The sequence below is a fragment of the Ciona intestinalis genome, unplaced genomic scaffold, assembly GCF_000224145.3.
Source record: "Ciona intestinalis unplaced genomic scaffold, KH HT000133.1, whole genome shotgun sequence".
In the NCBI taxonomy this organism is placed as follows: domain Eukaryota; kingdom Metazoa; phylum Chordata; class Ascidiacea; order Phlebobranchia; family Cionidae; genus Ciona; species Ciona intestinalis.
The window spans coordinates 60,086-79,004 of record NW_004190455.1 but is presented as its reverse complement, the minus strand read 5'-3'; the positions used below and the strand labels follow the sequence as shown (position 1 = coordinate 79,004).

At 36.3% G+C, this 18,919-nt stretch overlaps 2 protein-coding genes across 3 annotated transcripts; both read right to left on the bottom strand.

Annotated features, from left to right (window-relative positions):
* Window positions 1–1,280: 1,280 nt before the first annotated feature.
* On the bottom strand, window positions 1,281–3,647 carry LOC100186611 (cholinesterase-like). Its single transcript, XM_002123654.4, has 3 exons — window positions 3,498–3,647; window positions 2,197–2,408; window positions 1,281–1,546 (listed from the first exon to the last, which is right to left on the bottom strand). Exons 1-3 carry the CDS (start codon window positions 3,640–3,642, stop codon window positions 1,301–1,303), a joined length of 603 nt encoding a protein of 200 aa, XP_002123690.1. The 5' UTR covers window positions 3,643–3,647; the 3' UTR covers window positions 1,281–1,300.
* A 990-nt stretch (window positions 3,648–4,637) lies between these two features.
* Window positions 4,638–18,646, bottom strand: LOC100176391 (tau-tubulin kinase 1-like). Of its 2 annotated transcripts, none has more exons than XM_002120237.5 (19): window positions 18,388–18,646; window positions 18,117–18,144; window positions 16,895–16,974; window positions 16,059–16,172; window positions 15,483–15,610; window positions 15,002–15,119; window positions 14,528–14,692; window positions 13,875–13,994; window positions 12,608–12,762; window positions 12,035–12,242; window positions 11,394–11,453; window positions 10,505–11,172; window positions 9,352–9,507; window positions 8,630–8,724; window positions 7,348–7,525; window positions 6,991–7,073; window positions 6,412–6,529; window positions 6,102–6,138; window positions 4,638–5,788 (listed from the first exon to the last, which is right to left on the bottom strand). In XM_002120237.5, exons 1-19 carry the CDS (start codon window positions 18,451–18,453, stop codon window positions 5,504–5,506), a joined length of 2,862 nt encoding a protein of 953 aa, XP_002120273.1. In that variant the 5' UTR covers window positions 18,454–18,646; the 3' UTR covers window positions 4,638–5,503. The 2 variants fall into 2 exon arrangements, with proteins under 2 accessions (XP_002120273.1, XP_018671613.1); XM_018816068.2 differs by having other exon boundaries at window positions 6,412–6,496.
* Window positions 18,647–18,919: the final 273 nt, after the last annotated feature.

Here is an 18,919-nt window from a genome sequence, read left to right as displayed (position 1 = left end):
AAAAAATCAATTTTTTGAATTTTGGTACAAACACATAATACCAGTTTCATGCTTTGGGGTAGAATCTCAATTTTTTGACTTTGGTAAAAAATCAAATTTTTGAATTTTGGTACAAACACATGATACCGGTATCATGCGTTGGGGTAGAATCTCAATTTTTTGACTTTGTAATAAGTCAATTTTTTTGAATTTTGGTACAAACACATGATACCGGTATCATGCGTTGGGGTAGAATCTCAATTTTTTGACTTTGGTAAAAAATCAATTTTTTGAATTTTGGTACAAACACATGATACCGGTATCATGCGTTGGGGTAGAATCTCAATTTTTTGACTTTGGTAAAAAGTCAAATTTTTGGAATTTTGGTACAAACACATGATACCGGTATCATGCGTTGGGGTAGAATCTCAATTTTTTGACTTTGTAAAAAATCAAATTTTTGAATTTTGGTACAAACACATGATACCGGTATCATGCGTTGGGGTAGAATCTCAATTTTTTGACTTTGGTAAAAAGTCAATTTTTTGGAATTTTGGTACAAACACATGATACCGGTATCATGCGTTGGGGTAGAATCTCAATTTTTTGACTGATGTAATAAATCAATTTTTTTGTAGAATTTTGGTACAAACACTGTACCGGTATCATGCGTTGGGGTAGAATCTCAATTTTTTGACTGATGTAAATAAATCGTTGTATCATGCGTTGGTAGAATCTCAATTTTTTGACTTTGGTAATAAATCAATTTTTTTGAATTTTGGTACAAACACATGATACCGGTATCATGCGTTGGGGTAGAATCTCAATTTTTTGACTTTGGTAAAAAATCAAATTTTTTGAATTTTGGTACAAACACATGATACCGGTATCATGCGTTGGGGTAGAATCTCAATTTTTTGACTTTGGTAAAAAATCAAATTTTTTGAATTTTGGTACAAACACATGATACCGGTATCATGCGTTGGGGTAGAATCTCAATTTTTTGACTTTGGTAAAAAATCAAATTTTTTGAATTTTGGTACAAACACATGATACCGGTATCATGCGTTGGGGTAGAATCTCAATTTTTTGACTTTGCTAAAAAATCAAATTTTTTGAATTTTGGTACAAACACATGATACCGGTATCATGCGTTGGGGTAGAATCTCAATTTTTTGACTTTGGTAAAAATTAAATTTTTGAATTTTGGTACAAACACATGATAAAACATGGGCATGACATGGGCGTGGCATGGCCTTGGCATGGGCGTGGCATGGGCATGACATGGGCGTGGCATGGGCGTGGCATGGATATAAATGCATCACCTGTAATTTGTAGTTACTATGATGACGTCGCCGAGGTTCGACATAAATCGTCCATCGTATAGAACGCACGACCCAGCGCCGTTCAAGAAGTTTCCACCATAAAACCAAACCATGACTGCGAGCGATTGTCCACTTTGGGTGTCCAACATGTAATGATTATCCTCGATTACGGAGTTGCCCGAAACCTTGGTCGCTAATCTTCGAGGCACCCACACGTTCAAGTAAAGACAATCCTCGTTCGTCTGAAATAGTTGCATTCATCTATTCTCTACAAAGAATATTGCTGCCTGCTTGGTTAATGTATAGTAGGGTGGGGTAAGATGGGACACCCTTTTATTACCTTTCCCGTCCCATTTGGTACCCTGCTTAAAGCCTTAGAAACAAGAATTTAGTGCTACGAAAACGTAATAGACAAAATTAAGTTCAACCAGTTTCATATTAAAATACATGGTAGGGTGGGGTAAGATGGGACACGTTTCTATTTATTTTCCCTCCCATTTGATAGTAAACGAAGAACATACAAAGAATTATAAAACAGTATCCTCAGAACTCTCATAATTAAGAGTTTAAAATACGATCAGAATATTTGGATATTATGTGCTAAACGTGTCTCGTTTCCCCCCACCCCACTATAATTAAAAACATCCCAAAAAATAACGACCTGGTGCCACGAAAACGTAACAGACAAAAAGTTCAACTAATTGCATATTAAAAGATATATATTTCGCTTAAATGGTATCGTCAGTCTCTTATTCAATTTGTTATAACGACTTCCGTTTATCCCGCCATGCGAGGATTAGTAAGTTACGTTCAATCATTTCCAATACTACAAATTATAATCTTTGCAATTGCGACCGTACTTTAAAAACTCCACAAATAAAACTGAAAATACCTCATGCGGACAAGAATATTCCGACGCTGGTTGGTCGCATATTTGAGGGCAGGCAGGCCTGGTGTAGGTCGCGTCCCATTGGCCGCCGGGGAAGTTTACGGGGTCACGTGGGTTCCGCCACCGCCAATCAGCGACCGGGGGTTGACTGAATGGGATCCCGAGAAACATTCCGGCCTCAGGGGTAAGTTGGCCCACCAGAACCCCTTGGTTTACTGTATAGGATTCGTAAAATCAGGGGTTTTGAAATGTTAACTTTTGACCGATACTCTTATGCGCATGTTTTAACGACTACCGCTGTTACTTCGCCGAGAATAAATAGGTCATGCCGTCCCCTGCTACGCTTATTGTAAGTTCGTAAATGTAAACTTTCTAGAGGTTTAATGAAAGTAAGTTTAGTCCTCGTGTGGCGGGAAAACGACCATTGGTGCGTGTTGAAAAATATTAACAAATTGATGATCCTATTTGGTGTGTGTGCTACAACCGCTTATCACTGATTGGTTTACTGTTTGTAGGATGCGGTTTATGTTGATTTAACCAGAGTTCTTGGAATGTCGGCTTTTCGTTCTTATTGCATGCGGGTGTTTCTATAGGCAATAAAGTCAACAATAATTAATTTAACCCAATTGTAATTTTTAATGGGATTAGTAACTTACAAAAATGGCAGTCTTTGTAACTCGTGGGTGATACATAGACACTCGTGTTATAACGACTATTGTAAGTAGCCCCGCCACCCGTGGTATAACTTCCAACCGCTAACGAGTTACCAAGTGTATATGACTTTGTTGGTGATTATTTTAATCGAAAGTTTTTTTTTACGATTAGTTAAAATAAATAATTTTTTAATGTTTATTAGTATGTGACGGACAGTAACAGAGACGAACCTCGAATTCATAACCGCTGGGTTACAGCTAGACTAACCAGCACTCGGTTAGGCGCCGGACGTTATAGCAAAAAAAGTGCTGTTGTATTCTATGCGGGTGAGGTCCCGCGGCGCTGCACGCCTTATTGAGACCTAAGATTTCCGCCAAGAATGACCCAGTGTCCATGGGCGAGACACTTAACGCCAATTTCTCCAACCCAGTGGTCACCTAATGGTTTCCCAAATTACCAGCAATACATATAAAAAAAAATTGAAAAAATCCAAAAAAAATAATCACTTACAAAGTAACATGCATGGTAACTCGTAAGCTGGCACGAGGTGTTAAACCCGTGTGATAACGACTGTCGTTTTCCGGCCACGGGGATAAAGTAAGTTACATTCATTACTCCAATATAAAATGTCTAACCTATAAAATACATACCGCTTGCTTCAATCTTATCCACAAAGGCATCTTCCACACCTTGGTCGCTTGCTTGTTGAGGTACAACTAACACTATTGGTAAAACTATAGCAATCACACAAAGTGTAGAAACCAAAGGAATTATATATTTCTTGTCCAACCCCATACTAACTTGCTGTAAAAATACGTCTTGAAAATTAAAACACTTTATAAATGGTCTCAAATTTTGGTGCTAGTTAAAATCTCCCCCCCCATCTTATTTGCTAACCACTAACCCCTATAACCACTAACTACTAACCCCTATAACCTCTAACCCCCTAACCACCCACAATTACAAAACTTTAAAAATTACAGATACGTGAATTTTCCTCGTTCTGAAATAAAGTATAGTAGGCTGAGATAAGATAGGATGTTTTCATTCTCTTTTATGGTCCCACGTGGTAGAAAACAAAGAATATTTACTGTATACCCGTATCATCACGACTTTAAAAAAACGTTGTTAATTGTTAAAAACAGAATTAGGAATAATGGGATATTATGTGCTAACGGTATCCATCCTACACTAAGGTATAATATATATATTTTATAAATTGCTCCTCTACAAATTGCACAAATCTAAAACGGTTATTTTAGCAATATTAATTTGCGAACTGTCCTATGCGATCGCCTTCTTCAGCAATTATAGTTAGTACTGAAGTTGTTTTAAGGCTTACATGGCTGGCAATGCAACGTCACTGCACTGCCAACGGTTTTACGAGATGTTTCTTTCCAAAACAAACAAAAGGTTAATAATAAATCAAGGATAACTTACCAAATCCTTTGTTTTTAATGCCCAGCTAAATATGCGGTAATCAGTAACCAATGTAACTGTTTGTATAATAGCTGTTAACATGTGATAATATTTACTGTTCAATGCGACCACATGAATGAATGTAACTTGATTTATCCTCGTGTGGTCGGAAAACGACAGTCGTTATAACACGGGTGTTCATACCTCGCGTCAGCTCACGAGTTACCATGTATATTACTTTGTGTGTGATTTTTTTCTTTTTTTATGTATGGCTGATAATTTGGACAACCCATTAGTGACCACTGGGTTGGAGCAATTGCCGTTAAGTGTCTTGCCCAAGGACACATACGCCCATAACATATTGCAAGGTATTTTGTTGTGTACTTAAGTATCATGTATTTAACCCCAATATAAATTGTAATGACGCACATACCATAGCAGCATTTCACAAATAATTTAAAAGAATAAAAAATCACAAAACGTTTAGCATCAGCAAATATAAAAAAATAAATAAAAAATAAAGCTCTGTGGAATAAAATAGTGCAAATAAGGAATGTTTGCGCCTTTTCTTGTAGCACATATTCCACAATAGCACCAAGCAATTTCAGAATTCTTTAAGGACTACAAAAAAAAAAACGTGGCAAAAATAAGATAAGTTTCAGAAACTATTTTAAAGATCACAAAAAAATAAAAATTTCAGAAGCAATTTTAGAGATTTGTATAAAACTTGAATAAAAGTTCACAATCATATTATTTAAAGTTGACTCAAATACTGAATTTAAAAGTTTTTAAAACTTTTTGGTATAACCAAAATATTAAACATAAATTAATAAACTTTGGCGACCCAATTTCCGAAACTTCATTTACATAACTTTTGTAAGCATTTAATAAAATCACTTAACTTTACAATAACGGTCAAAAGGGTTTGTGAACCACTGTAGTAGACGATCCAACCAAATCAAATGGTGATTCAGGGGTTGACAAGTTTTGGTTTGATTAAAAGTAACTTTATAAGGATAATAATAATTTTTCAACCTTTTTGGCAAATAAAACACAAAAATAATAATATAGTAGCATGCCTTACTGATGCATGCGAACTTGTAAAACAGATATATGACGTTACTGTAGGTGTAATACCACAATACAAGATTGCACAAATATTTAGGAAAGAAAACTTTCATAAAATAAATAAGTTTCACAGAACTTGTATTATAACACTGATAGAAAACGACTAATTTTAAATATTTGGTTTCGAGGAATTTTTCGACAACTTTAAAACGTTAGGATATGAATTTCTAATGTTGCTTTTATTTTTCGTCCCATTTTGAGATAAATCTTTAACTTTTGATAAACTTTTCCTCGACAGATTATTTATAGTTTGCTTGGAGTTAATTTTCTTTTTACACCGACTCGAGGCGTCCTTACTACTCGCTCCACTTACTGTGTCGGATTCCACAGTATTTTTAGCGCGTTGTTTCAACAAACTCCTATCGTTTGTAACAAATCTTCTTAAATCTGTTTCCTGCATAAAAAGATGTTAAAAATAATTAGGAATAAAATTCCACAAATTGGATTAAATAACCTGACCTTCGTTACTGTATTCTAAGAAATATATCAAAACTATATAACACTTATACATTTTCTTTTATAATGTTATATTATAAAAGTTTTGATATAAAATTTACAAAAAAATCAGCGAAATTTTAAAAAGCTCTTTTTTGGAACAGTTTTTTACTCATTGGATGAACTTTTATCATGGTTGGAAAGTGCAATGATATGGTTTCAATAAAATTAAGTTAAATTAATGATATATTTACTATGGTTGTTAGAATTACCTTGTTCTGTATATCTATAGGTTTATAACGTCGTCGCCTGTAAATAAATTAAGTTATTAATTAAATATAAATGGGTGTTCATGTATATTGTAACTTCAGTATAAAAATATGTAATAAAAAAGTAAGTGATATAATGACTGTCGTTATACCACGGGTTCTGTTACCTACAACTCGTGCCCGCTTACAAGTTACCACGTATGTAACTTATTTATCCTTGCATGACGAGGCAACAACAGTCGTTATAACACGGGTGTTTTGTTCCTTTGTAAGTGATTATTTTTTTGTGATAATTTTTACCCAAACCACCAACCTTGCAGCTTGCACCACACTGGCAACCGGTCGTTTATTGGCAGGAGGTCGTGGGATCAACTTCGTGTTTTCACTTTTATTCGAATCTACTTTGGTTTTCGAAGATTTAACAGAAGTTTCTAGAAAATGAAAGAAAAAAAGAAAATAAAAAAATCTAAAAAAGTAATAATAGTTTGACAATGTCACCCCAGGTGTTGGGTTAATGGGCCAACTCTGGCTTAAATTCCAGGTCCCATGGCACGCCTCACTGTAGGACCTCACCCATATAGAATAGAATGTGCATATACAATGTTGGGGTAATGGGGCAACTCTGGCTTAAATCCCAGGTCCCATGACATGCCTCACTGTAGGACCTCACCCATATAGAATAGAATGTGCATATACAATGTTGGGGTAATGGGCCAACTCTGGTCTAAACCCCAGGTCCCATGGCGTGCCTCACTGTAGGACCTCACCCATATAGAATAGAATGTGCATATACAATGTTGGGGTAACGGGCCAACTCTGGTCTAAACCCCAGGTCCCATGGCGTGTCTCACTGTAGAACCTCACCCATATAGAATAGAAACATTAAACATACCTTGTTTGGTTTGTGAAGTAACCACACCGCGTGTAGTGTTTGTAGTGGTGGGGGTGGGGGTTGATATCCGAATCGGTATCCGACTAAAAAAAGGTGAATTTTATTAAAAACACTGAAATTTTAAAGTAAAAAACAATACCGAGCATTAAACAAGATATTTTAGAGTCGTGAGGATACGGTTTTATAATTCTGTAAAAATTCTTTGTTTACGACTAAATGGGACAAGTAAACTGTTTTAAAAAAAGGACGATCTTACTCCATCATACTGTATAACGACAATAGATTTTTAGATTCTCACCAGCAAGTGCAAATATGCAAAGCCAGAATTAGCCATCTTACCCCACCCTACTATATTACCTTTTTATTGGAGAGGATTCAATACTTGGAGCTGGGTTTACTTTTTCACTCATATTGGTGACTTTAGGTGCTTCCTCATTGACCTCCCTTGCGCCAATAAGTGTGAGTTTTTCCACATTAACCCCGACCCTTGAGGCAGCGGCCGCAAACTCTTCGTGCAAGAATTCCTCCGGGTTTCCTGTTAATAAAACAGTCTTAAACTTACTTTACTGTATATGGGTACTGATGTTATAGCCATATGTTTCCTTGGGCAAGACATTAGACAGCACCCCAATCCAGTGGTCACTAATGGGTTGTAGCACCCGGGGTGTTGGAGTTAAAGGCCGTGTCTCACTGTAGGACCTCACCCATATAGAATAGAATGTGCGTATAGAATGCCGGGGTAATGGGCAACTCTGGCCTAAATCCCATGTCCCATGGCTTGCCTCACTGTAGGACCTTACCCATATAGAATAGAATGTGCATATACAATGTTGGGGTAATGGGACAACTCTGGCCTAAATCCCATGTCCCATGGCTTGCCTCACTGTAGGACCTTACCCATATAGAATAGAATGTGCATATACACTGTTGGGGGAATGGGCCAACTCTGGCTTAAATCTCAGGTCCCATGGCATGCCTTACTGTAGGACCTCACCCATATAGAATAGAATGTACATATACAATGTTGGGGTAATGGACAACTCTGGCATAATCTTAGGTCCCATGTAGGCACATTTAACTAACTAAAAACTGAATGTGGATACTAATGTAATAGGTGTATGTTTCCTTGAGCAAGAATGTTAATTATATTTAAAGTTTAACCAACTGCATCAGGTAAAGGTGTTATTGGACAAAACAGTTTAGGTAAAATGTTCTCTTTTATCTTAACCAAAGGTTATTGGAATCAAGGCATGATACTAATAGGCATAATATGTGTTCTTGGGCGAGACATTAAGCAGACATTGCAACTTAGTGGTCACTAATGGCTGTTGAGGTAATAGGCGACTCTGGCTGAAATCTTAAATTTTATGCCACATTGTAGAACCTTGCCCGCTTAAAAATAGAAATAGAAACTGTTTGAATCAAATGTTTGAATCAACGGGGCTTGGTATAAAACTCAGGTGGATCTCACTTATATAGAATAGAATGCAAAGCATTGCTTTTTGGGTTACCATTTATTTTGGTTGTGTCGTCTACTACAGTCTATTACAGCTTGGTTGGGTCGTCTATTATGTTATAGTTTCACAAACTCTATTATTCAACACTCACACTGTACATAAATGGCTTATGGTTACGTTACCTGCATGTTTGGATTGACTCGATACAGATGAGAGAAAACCATCTTTACCAACCGATGCGATCTCCGATGAACTCTTCCTATCAGGGGACGTGAAACTGTATGAAACAGAACAAATAAACAAATAAATGGTGTTCATGTAAAAATTGTACATAACATTAAAAAATGAAATAACAAAGTTTAATTGGAAAATCAAGACTTTTAGCTCAAGACATTAAACACCACTGTTTTAATGGATATTGATCTTATTATGAAAGGTCCAATAACAAAAATTCCAATCATCCTACGTCTATAATATTTTGTCGTGGTACAGTGGTTAGTAGCCCTACCTCTAACCCAAAGGTTTATTTAAAAAAAAAGTAAATCAAAGGTTATTAATGAAAGAAATGAAAGAATAAATATTAACAAAATATGACTCATTTTATCTGTAATACCAAGATAGGTAGAAAAAGCTTAAGAATCCGTTCATTTTAAACATGTGTAAATACATTGTAGGACCTCACACACAAAATAGAAAATGCAATTAAACTACGTTTAAATGTTTGGTATAAACATGTATGGTTAATAACATTGTTATAATGCAATAGCAACAAAGCAATAAAAGAATTTAAAAAACTAGATGAGTTTTTTGTATAATATCTATATAATTTGTATAATATATAATATTTAAAAAGACAAAGAATGATTTTTTGTATAATATCAAGATCCTTAGAACATAAACTTACATTTTTCGCGGAAGATTCGATTTTTCTTCGAGACGTTTTAAAATAGCGGGTGAATCGCTGGAATCTGATTGGTCGGCAGCAAATGCACGTTGTAACATTCGCTTGGATAACGGGATCGCGTGTCGCTTGTGGTGGCCCAAGTGGGAATCACTCAATCTGCGTTTTACATTATACAGACTGTATATATCAAAGCATTGAATAATCACCCACAAAGTTACGTACGTGGTAATTTGTAAGCGGGCACAGAGTGTATGAAACAGAACAACCGTGTTATAATGACTGTCGTTGCCCCGCCATGCGAGGATAAATAAGTTACATACGTGGTAACAAGTGGGCACAAGGTGTATGAAACAGAACACCCGTGTTATAATGACTGTCGTTGCCCCGTCATGCAAGGATAAATAAGTTACATTCGTGGTAACTTGTAAGCGAGCACGAAGTGTATGAAACAGAACAACCGTGTTATAACGACTGTCGTTGCCCTGCCATGCGAGGATAAATAAGTTACATACGTGGTAACAAGTGGGCACAAGGTGTATGAAACAGAACACCCGTGTTATAATGACTGTCGTTGCCCCGTCATGCAAGGATAAATAAGTTACATACGTGGTAACTCGTAAGTGGGTACGAAGTGTATGAAACAGAACAACCGTGTTATAATGACTGTCGTTGCCCCGCCATGCGAGGATAAATAAGTTGCATACGTGGTAACTTGTAAAGCGGCACGAGGTGTATAAAACAGAACACCCATGTTATACCTTTCATATTTCTACTATATATGGGTAAATGGGTGACGCCGCAAAGCATAGCCTGCTAGAAATTCAGAGAGGGTCTGTTACTTTTAATGTCCAAAATTGTTTTCCTTTAAAAGGGTCACACCCTACACCGAGACAGGCCATAAAATCTAAGATATAGTCCAGAATTTATCCTCCAAATATTAAAAAAAATAGTAGGATGGGGGAAGATGGGACACCTTTAGCACATAATATTCAGATATCCTGATTCTGTTTTAAACAATTAACAACGGTCTATGAGAGTCATGAGGACATAGTTTCATATTTCTTTGAAAGTCCTTTGTTTACTACTAAATGGGACAAGAAAATAGAGTTAAAAAGTGTCCCATCTTCCCCCATCCTACTTAATATTGTTTTACCTTGGCGATGAAAATAGATCCGGTGATCCGATGACTTTATTAGCTTCCGACGCGCTTGCTTCAGCTGCATACCCATTGCTTATATCTGATGCCAGGATACTAGGTGTACTACCAGTTGAACTGTGGGCAAGGTTGGGCTTGGTGCGGACAAAACGCTCACGAACGCCAAACACATCATCAATTAAATCATTATTATCATGTGATGGTTTGAATGCACGATGCTTGGCGAGTATATGTGGTGGTTCATTTCCTGTAATTACATTGTCTACTTGTTGTAATTCAACTGCTTCTAGATGATTGTTCAAGTTTTTGTTTAATTCTTGGTTATCGTCATCTTGATTGACAGGTTGGTTAACTGCTGTTTCATCTTTGTTTAAACCAGGGTGAAAGTTGTTGTCATCTAGGTCTTTGGGTAAGTTATTATGTGGGGCGTCTTGCGCATTAAGGTCATTTTGTGCATCTTGTTCATATGCGTTGTGTACATCTTCTACACCAGGTACATGTTGTGCATTATGTGCGTTTTGTGCATCATGTGCGTTGATATCTGATGCTGCAACCTCTTTATTTAAAGGATCGGATCGTTCTTTCCCTTCTTCCTCATCATAAAGATGCCCGGAGGTTGCGTTGATGGCTTTGTTGGTTGGTGGAACCAATTTCACAAGGGGAGGCTAAACCATGGAAACAAAATAATAACACCAGGTTAAAATTAACGTAATTCACAAGTAAACAAGATCATGTTAATTAAAACAACAAAAAGAAAAAACAACAGTCGTTAAAAACACGCTATGGGTAAAAACTACCAAACTAAAAGTGTGGACTGCTGTAAAATAAACAACAAAATAAGTCTTTAAAAAAAACTAAAATTAAAAACTACTTTGGTGAAACTTACGTTATCTGCAGATATTATATTGTTTTGTATTGCCCGGTCAATTACTTCAACTTGTCTTTCCTGTAACAGAATATACAATGTAACAGTTCTATAACAAGCTTATGAATGATTTATAGATTTGAAGACAAGCAAGTAAAATGCTCGTGTACATTGATACTCATATACTGAGTGTAGGAACGTAGTAATTCACAATTTACAGTATGTAGAATGCCAATTTAAAACCTATTTAAATCAAACAGTTTTATTTTTTTTTAGTTTTGAAAAACATCTGGGGTGATATTGGTTAGTTGCAGTTACACTCATGGTTGTCAAACATAGGAAACCTCATTGATTAATGTGGTGAATGCAATATACTTTGGCTCTGCTTGTTTGTATAGACATCTAAGAGCAGGGTAAAATCTGTTTTAAGGGTTATTACTAGGGTTTCAAAACATGTGATGTCGCCCCTGTTTTAACAGTTAAACACAACTACAAGCATAAGTACCAACTTTTAAAAACACCGGGGAGGCAGGGATAGTTAAACCCACAAAATTTATTGATTGTAATGTTAAATTTACTGATTTCCAACATATAAAAAATCCGGTGTGTGCCTGCCCACCCTGCCACCCCAGGTTTGGCGCCTACATTCAAACCACACCAACCTCAACGCATGGTGGTAACGATGGAATTTGAGGCACCGGAAGTTTCCGTCGAGGACTTGACTCGTTACTGCCACCAAGTGAGGGTATTTCATGAATAAACATCGGACTTTTCTTTGCAGAAGTTTCGAGTTCATACAGAAGGTTGCCAGCTACATTCAACTCGTGGTCCGTGTTGGCAGCTTCTGCAACTCCTGATACAACTTCCATCCTGTTACAAGTAGCTTGAATGTTATTTGTTTATTAGTGGCACCACCGTCAGGGTGTTTTCGGAGCAGCAACCTCATTTTTTGTTTAAAAAATTTAAATTAACATTTTTTTTTATATACTTTCCCTAAGGCTCTAGCCCAAAGGTCACAGTTCCAAGGCTTGTTGCTGCTGCCATTGTAGGCCTATGTGTCCTTGGGCAAGACACTTAACTGCAACTTCTTTAACCTGGTGGTCCCTAATGGGCTGTTCAAATTGTCAGCCATGCAAAAAAAAAGATCACCCACAAAGTTGCATACGTTTGGCCAGCGTGCACCCCAGGTTTTGCGGCCACAATAAAAACAGTCGGTCACAGCAAACACAACCCACCCTGCCGGTCCAGCAGTTTGTCGATCCCCACGTGGAGGTGTGGATGTTGTTGTCGTAGTAACCGATCCCTCCCCACACCCTCGCTCCCAATCAAAGGGATCGGACGGATGAATGTTCTTCCTCGCTATGGCTTGCTCAAATAGTTGGTGGACAAACTGTGTATTAAAGTTACTTTGAATAAAAAATCAAAATTGACTGTAGGAGTGACAATTTATAGTAGGGTGGGGGAAGATGAGACACCTTTCATTCCATTTTCTCATCCCATTTGGTAATAAACAAAGAGTATATAAATGCATAACACTGTATTCCAACGACTCCTATAGATTGTTGTTAATTGTTTAAAAAACATTCGGGATATTCGGATATTGTGTGCTAAAGGTGTCCCATCTTCCCCCATCCCACTATATACACTAAATGATTAGCCCAGTCCATGGTTTAGTGTTCGGATGCTTTCGTTGGAACCATAGATAGTATTTTGATGCTGGATACTGATAGTAATAAGTGTATTTGTGGGAAGAAACTTAAAGTACATTGCTCCAACCCAGTGGTCACTAATGGGTTGGAGCATCCTGGGTGTTTGAATAATAAGCCAACTTTGGCCTCAGTTCAATAGTGTAGAACCTCACCCATATATAAAACAACAAAACAGAGCATAATGGAATAAACTTAAACTGACCACCGAAGCACACCAAAATAAGTAACCAGCTTTTACTTTTCTCAACTCCCTAAGCCTAAATAATTAATTCAATTGAAGATATAACATTGGCATGTGGAGAGATATTGACCCCACTTCTAGATAAGGCCGCATTACTAACATTTAAAAATCAATATTAGAAAATGCACTAAAGGTTTAAATGTAAGCCCACTCACAAAATGTGGCAGTAAGCATTTGCTGCAACAAAATAATACAATACTTTACAATAGCTGCAACAATTGTCGGTAAAAACAGTATATATATAATATATACAATATATAGTCCCTTTAAAGCCGCGCATTTTCTTATGATCACAAAGTAATATTTTTGGATTTTTAAATTCTATTCTTAATGGGTGAGGTAATGCTTTCAGGGTAATGACCAACTCAGACCTAAATGCCTAGGACCCACACTAGATTTATACATACCCAACCAGATTTGGGGTTAAACCAATATTTATCTGTTTTCATGTTATATGTTATTGGCAAATTGAACATTTAAAGAACTTATTTTCCTCACTATTTTAGACCTCTGATAAAAAGATTATCAAAATCAAGTTAAATCAACCATTACCTCATAATCTGGTTTATCATAATACTGTAGTGTCGATATATGGTTGTATAACTCCATTAGTTCATGCGGCATATGCTTCAGCAACATTTTCTCATCATATCGCTCCTTCATGATCCCAACCTTTGAAGAAGTTATAATATTTATAACTTTATCAAATGTGTGAAACTTATTTATCCTTGTGTGTGGGTGTGTAACTTGTGTGTGTAACAATTAGTTAAAAAACAGATGTTAAAATTAGTTAAAAAAAATAGTTAAAAAATTAGTTAAAACATTAAAATAAAATTAGTTAAAGTTAGTTAAAAATTAGTTAAAAAATAAAAATATGTTTACAAAAGTAATAGATAAATGAATGTAACTTATTTATCAAAGTGACAGTCGTTATTACACATGTGTTCTATTTCATACATCTCGTGCCAGCTTACGAGTTACCCTGTATGTAACCTATTTAGCCTTGCATGGCGTTCTTTTGCATTACTGCAATACAACCCATTATTTAAAAAAATATCCATGTGACTAAAAAAGTATCTGCATGTTACTTGGTCTGCGTCGTTTATGAGTAATGCATAAACGACACAGACTTTGACTTTTTCCAGGGTATAAACGCATACCCTGCATACCCATGTTAGGTGCCTATGGATTGAATAATTCCCAACCTGTTCTTTATTTTTAATTTTCCTCCACGGCAACTGCCCGTTAACGAACTCCACCAGCATATACAACAACGACCACAAGTCGTCATGGCAACCCATCTCACGATTACGATGTGCGTTAACTGAAGCGTAACGAACAGTTCCACGAAAGCCTGCTATTGGTCGAGCCTGAAAACAAAAAAATTAAAAATTATTGATACAGCTGTTACGTTTTTTCTATTCTATATGGGTGAGGTCCTTGTTCGAGAACATTGAATTTAGGAAGATTTGGCAGATTTTCCAACACTCATTTCAAATTATATACCATGTGGCATTGAATAGTAACATTGACCATTGTGACGTTGATGGCTTCAATGCCAGTGCAACGAAACAATACCAACGGAACAGAAACAGTGCTATGCACAAGTACAATTATCATCTTTTTACCAATTAATCACTGAGTTACGTTTTATTAAATAAACTTCCAACCAACCAAACCTGTCTTATTTCCCCCACAGCATTTGTATACTGTCGAGCTAAACCAAAGTCTAACATATACACAGTACGACAAGTTGCCGAAGTACGCCCCATTGCAAAGTTGGAGGGCTTGATGTCCCTGAAATAATGTTTAAAAATTTAGGTAAATCATTTGAACAAAACACATATAATATATATGTATATTATATATATATATTGGTTTTAATGTTACAGGTGCTACCCAAACTTTTGAAAATGGAATGACATCATAAGTTTTCAACCCCCAGTTTTAACCATCTTTTACCCTGCTGTTAGGTGTCTATACAAACGAACAGACCCGAAGTATATTGCATTTTAACACTCAATATTTAATTAAAAACCAAAAATTTTGTAAAGAATGTACAAAACCAAGTTTCAAAATAAATACATTATATATATATCATATATAAATAATTTTAAGAGACTTATTTTAGGAAAAATTATAAAAGCCAAAAATGCGAACCTATGTAAGAATCCAACACAGTGAATGTTCCGTATCCCAACCAATATTTGTTGCCCCAACCTTAACGTTGTGCTAATACTAAACATCCCTCGTGGTTGGCTGCGACGTAACTCAGCCAAGTTGCGGCCCTGGAGATAAAACGCAAGATGTCGGTATTACATAGTTTGTACTTTAGTAGTTGGGCACTGTATTTCCCCAGCTTTGAAGTGAAATATATCCCAGGGCCGTCGGGCCGTGTCTCTTAGGTGCTTGCATTGTAAATAAAGTTAGGCAAAATAACCAAAGGATGAAAAGATACCAAGATCAACACTAATAGGGTGGGAGAAGGTGGGACGCTTTAGGGTGGGGGAAGATGGGACACCTTTTCATTATATTTTCTCGACCCATTTAGTAGTAAACAAGGAACATTCAAAGATTTATAAAACCATGTCCTCACGACTCCCATAGAGCATTGGGGAGTTGTTTAAAACACAATCAGGTTATTTGTAAATTATGTGCTAAAGGTGTTCCATCTCCCCCACTCTACTATATAATAAATATATATACTGTAATAAACAGCTAAAAATGGTTGCTTACCACCAGTGACATGATAACATAATTAAACCGTTCATTCCTTCCACAGGCGATGAATCTACAAACATGTTCCTTCCCTTGCAACGCCTTCAACACAGCAACCTCCATCTTTAAAACCTGATTGAAATATTTATGAAGATTTAATTGATTTCCCGTATCAATAAAAATATAAAGCAGTGGTTTCCTCTGTTTTATGAAACAAAACCCATTTATTGGTCAGGCTTTATTAAACTCATGTGCAGACTGCACTATTAGCTGGACTGGGCTAACTATTATACTAATAACTTGCCAATAAAATTAGGTTTAAATTTTTACATAGGGGGTTTCTAAAACGCAATGAATTCAATAGAGAAACATAGACCTTGTGGAAAATTAGCAAGGATGGGCCAATAGTTATAATTATAATAATTATTTATTTGAATAGAAAAAAACAATCTGAATCCTACTGTTTAACTTACAAATTACAAACTGTGAATCGCTACGGTTTTCTTGCGATAAGCTTGTATCAAAGACAAGGTTTTAACCGGACATTTTTGCGTGAAATGATAATTATCATTTGTAAAATCTAGACAGACACATAATCATAGTTTTGACTCATTTTATAAATTCCTGTGGACAAGCCCTATACATGCGACCTCCATAAAATCTCTTTTAAACAAGTTTGATCTTTAAGTAAAAAAGAACAAATTAATTGGACAAAACTAAAGTACAAAATCCCAACAAATTAATTGGACAGACCTGAAGTAACAATATACCAAAAAATTAATTGGACAAAACTGAAGTAACAAATTAAAATACTAACATATATTTTGTTTATACAATATCTGAAAGTCACGGACCTGTTTAGCTTGTCTTGCCGATTCAGCTTTCAACGCAACAGCTTCACCACTTACTGTATCTACAGCTTCATAAATTTCACCTTTGATGGAACATTTATAGTTACAACGTTGGGATATTTATCTCAATTTTTTTTTGATGGATATTTTGTTTACATTTATATGGGTAGAGCCAGGATTGGCCCAATATTGTATATGCACATTCTATTCTGTATGAGTAAGGTCCTACAGCATGGCATGCCATGGGTCCTACAATTTAGGCCAAGATTCACTCATTACCGATCAGCGAACATGCAGTCTAACATTAGAAGAGCATTTAATAGCAACCAAAACATGTTTCGGGTTAAACATGAAGCAATATAGTTATAATGTTGGTACATTTGTTTGCATTGATATTTTGATTATACTATTCATAATACAGTACCTCTAAAACCTTAAATAACAATATTTATAAATTATAAAGGGACTCATAAGACATATGACAATAGGTGTTAGAAATTCAAAGCATGATTTATCACTCAACCTTTGAAACAGGGGTGACATATCCTTTAGCACCCTAGTTTTACACCTAAATATTAAGTAAGTTATCGCGGTGAACCACACTGTAGGACCTCACCCATATAGAATAGAATGTACATATACAATGTTGGGGTAATGGGCCAACTTTGGCCTAAATCTCAGGTCCAACGGCATGCCTCACTGTATGACCTCATCCATATAGAATAGAATGTGCATATACAATGTTGGGGTAATGGGCAAACTCTGGTCTAAATCTCAGGTCCCATGGCATGTCTCACTGTAGGACCTCATCCATATAGAATAGAATGTACATATACAATGTTGGGGTAATGGGCCAACTTTGGCCTAAATCTCAGGTCCAACGGCATGCCTCACTGTATGACCTCATCCATATAGAATAGAATGTGCATATACAATGTTGGGGTAATGGGCAAACTCTGGTCTAAATCTCAGGTCCCATGGCATGTCTCACTGTAGGACCTCATCCATATAGAATAGAATGTACATATACAATGTTGGGGTAATGGGCAAACTCTGGTCTAAATCCCAGGTCCCATGGCATGCCTCACTGTAGGGCCTCACCCATATAGAATATAATGTGAACATACAATGTTGGGGTAATGGGCCAACTCTGGCCTAAAAAACCAGGTCTCATGGCTGTCAGATCTTATCCACTTAGAATAAATATAAACAAACACAAACTTACCAAACCCACCACCCCCAATCTTTCTCATCTGAAAACAAATATAAAACTTTTATTTTATAATGTTATTCATAATTTCAATGATAGCAAAAAAATTCTCCCCCCAGATTCGTTGCTAACTACTAACCAGTATAACCACCAGACCTTGCTCCCTAACTAATAAACCCTAACTACCAACCTCTAACACTTTCCACCAGTCTAATACTACTGTCCAAATTTATTACACAAAACACCTAACAACACAAAGACACTATCATATCAGCTATATACTTACGATTTTCCACCGGTCTTTAATGAAATCACCTGGCTCCAGAAGTTGGACAGTTTGATCGGACGGCATGATTAAATGTTACCCCAATTAATAGCCTGCAATATTCTCTGGTCGCCTTTTCACACGGTAAAGAAGATCTGTTCTATAGGTTCTGACTATGCATCGTATTATGACCGCTGCCAACATGCTTTTACTTTACATTTCAATCAACATCCTTCAACAAAAATTCGGATTTTTTTTTCAGATTGATAGTAAAATTATAAAGTAGTTCCAATGCAGAGTTTTTAGGACCGTTGAAAGTGCCGCCATTTTTGGTAATCCTAAATTTGCTCCCAAATCTTTAAAAATTACGACTGGTTCCCTAAAGGCATGATATAAATCTTTAAGGGCGTTAGAGCAGCCAATGATAATAAACTTGTATTTCGATAAAATAAACACAAAGCTTGAAGGAGTTACCGGGCATTGAATGCGGGATCTACCCCTTCAGCTACACCCCCGACGCATTTACAAAGTAAAAAACTATATACAGTAGGAT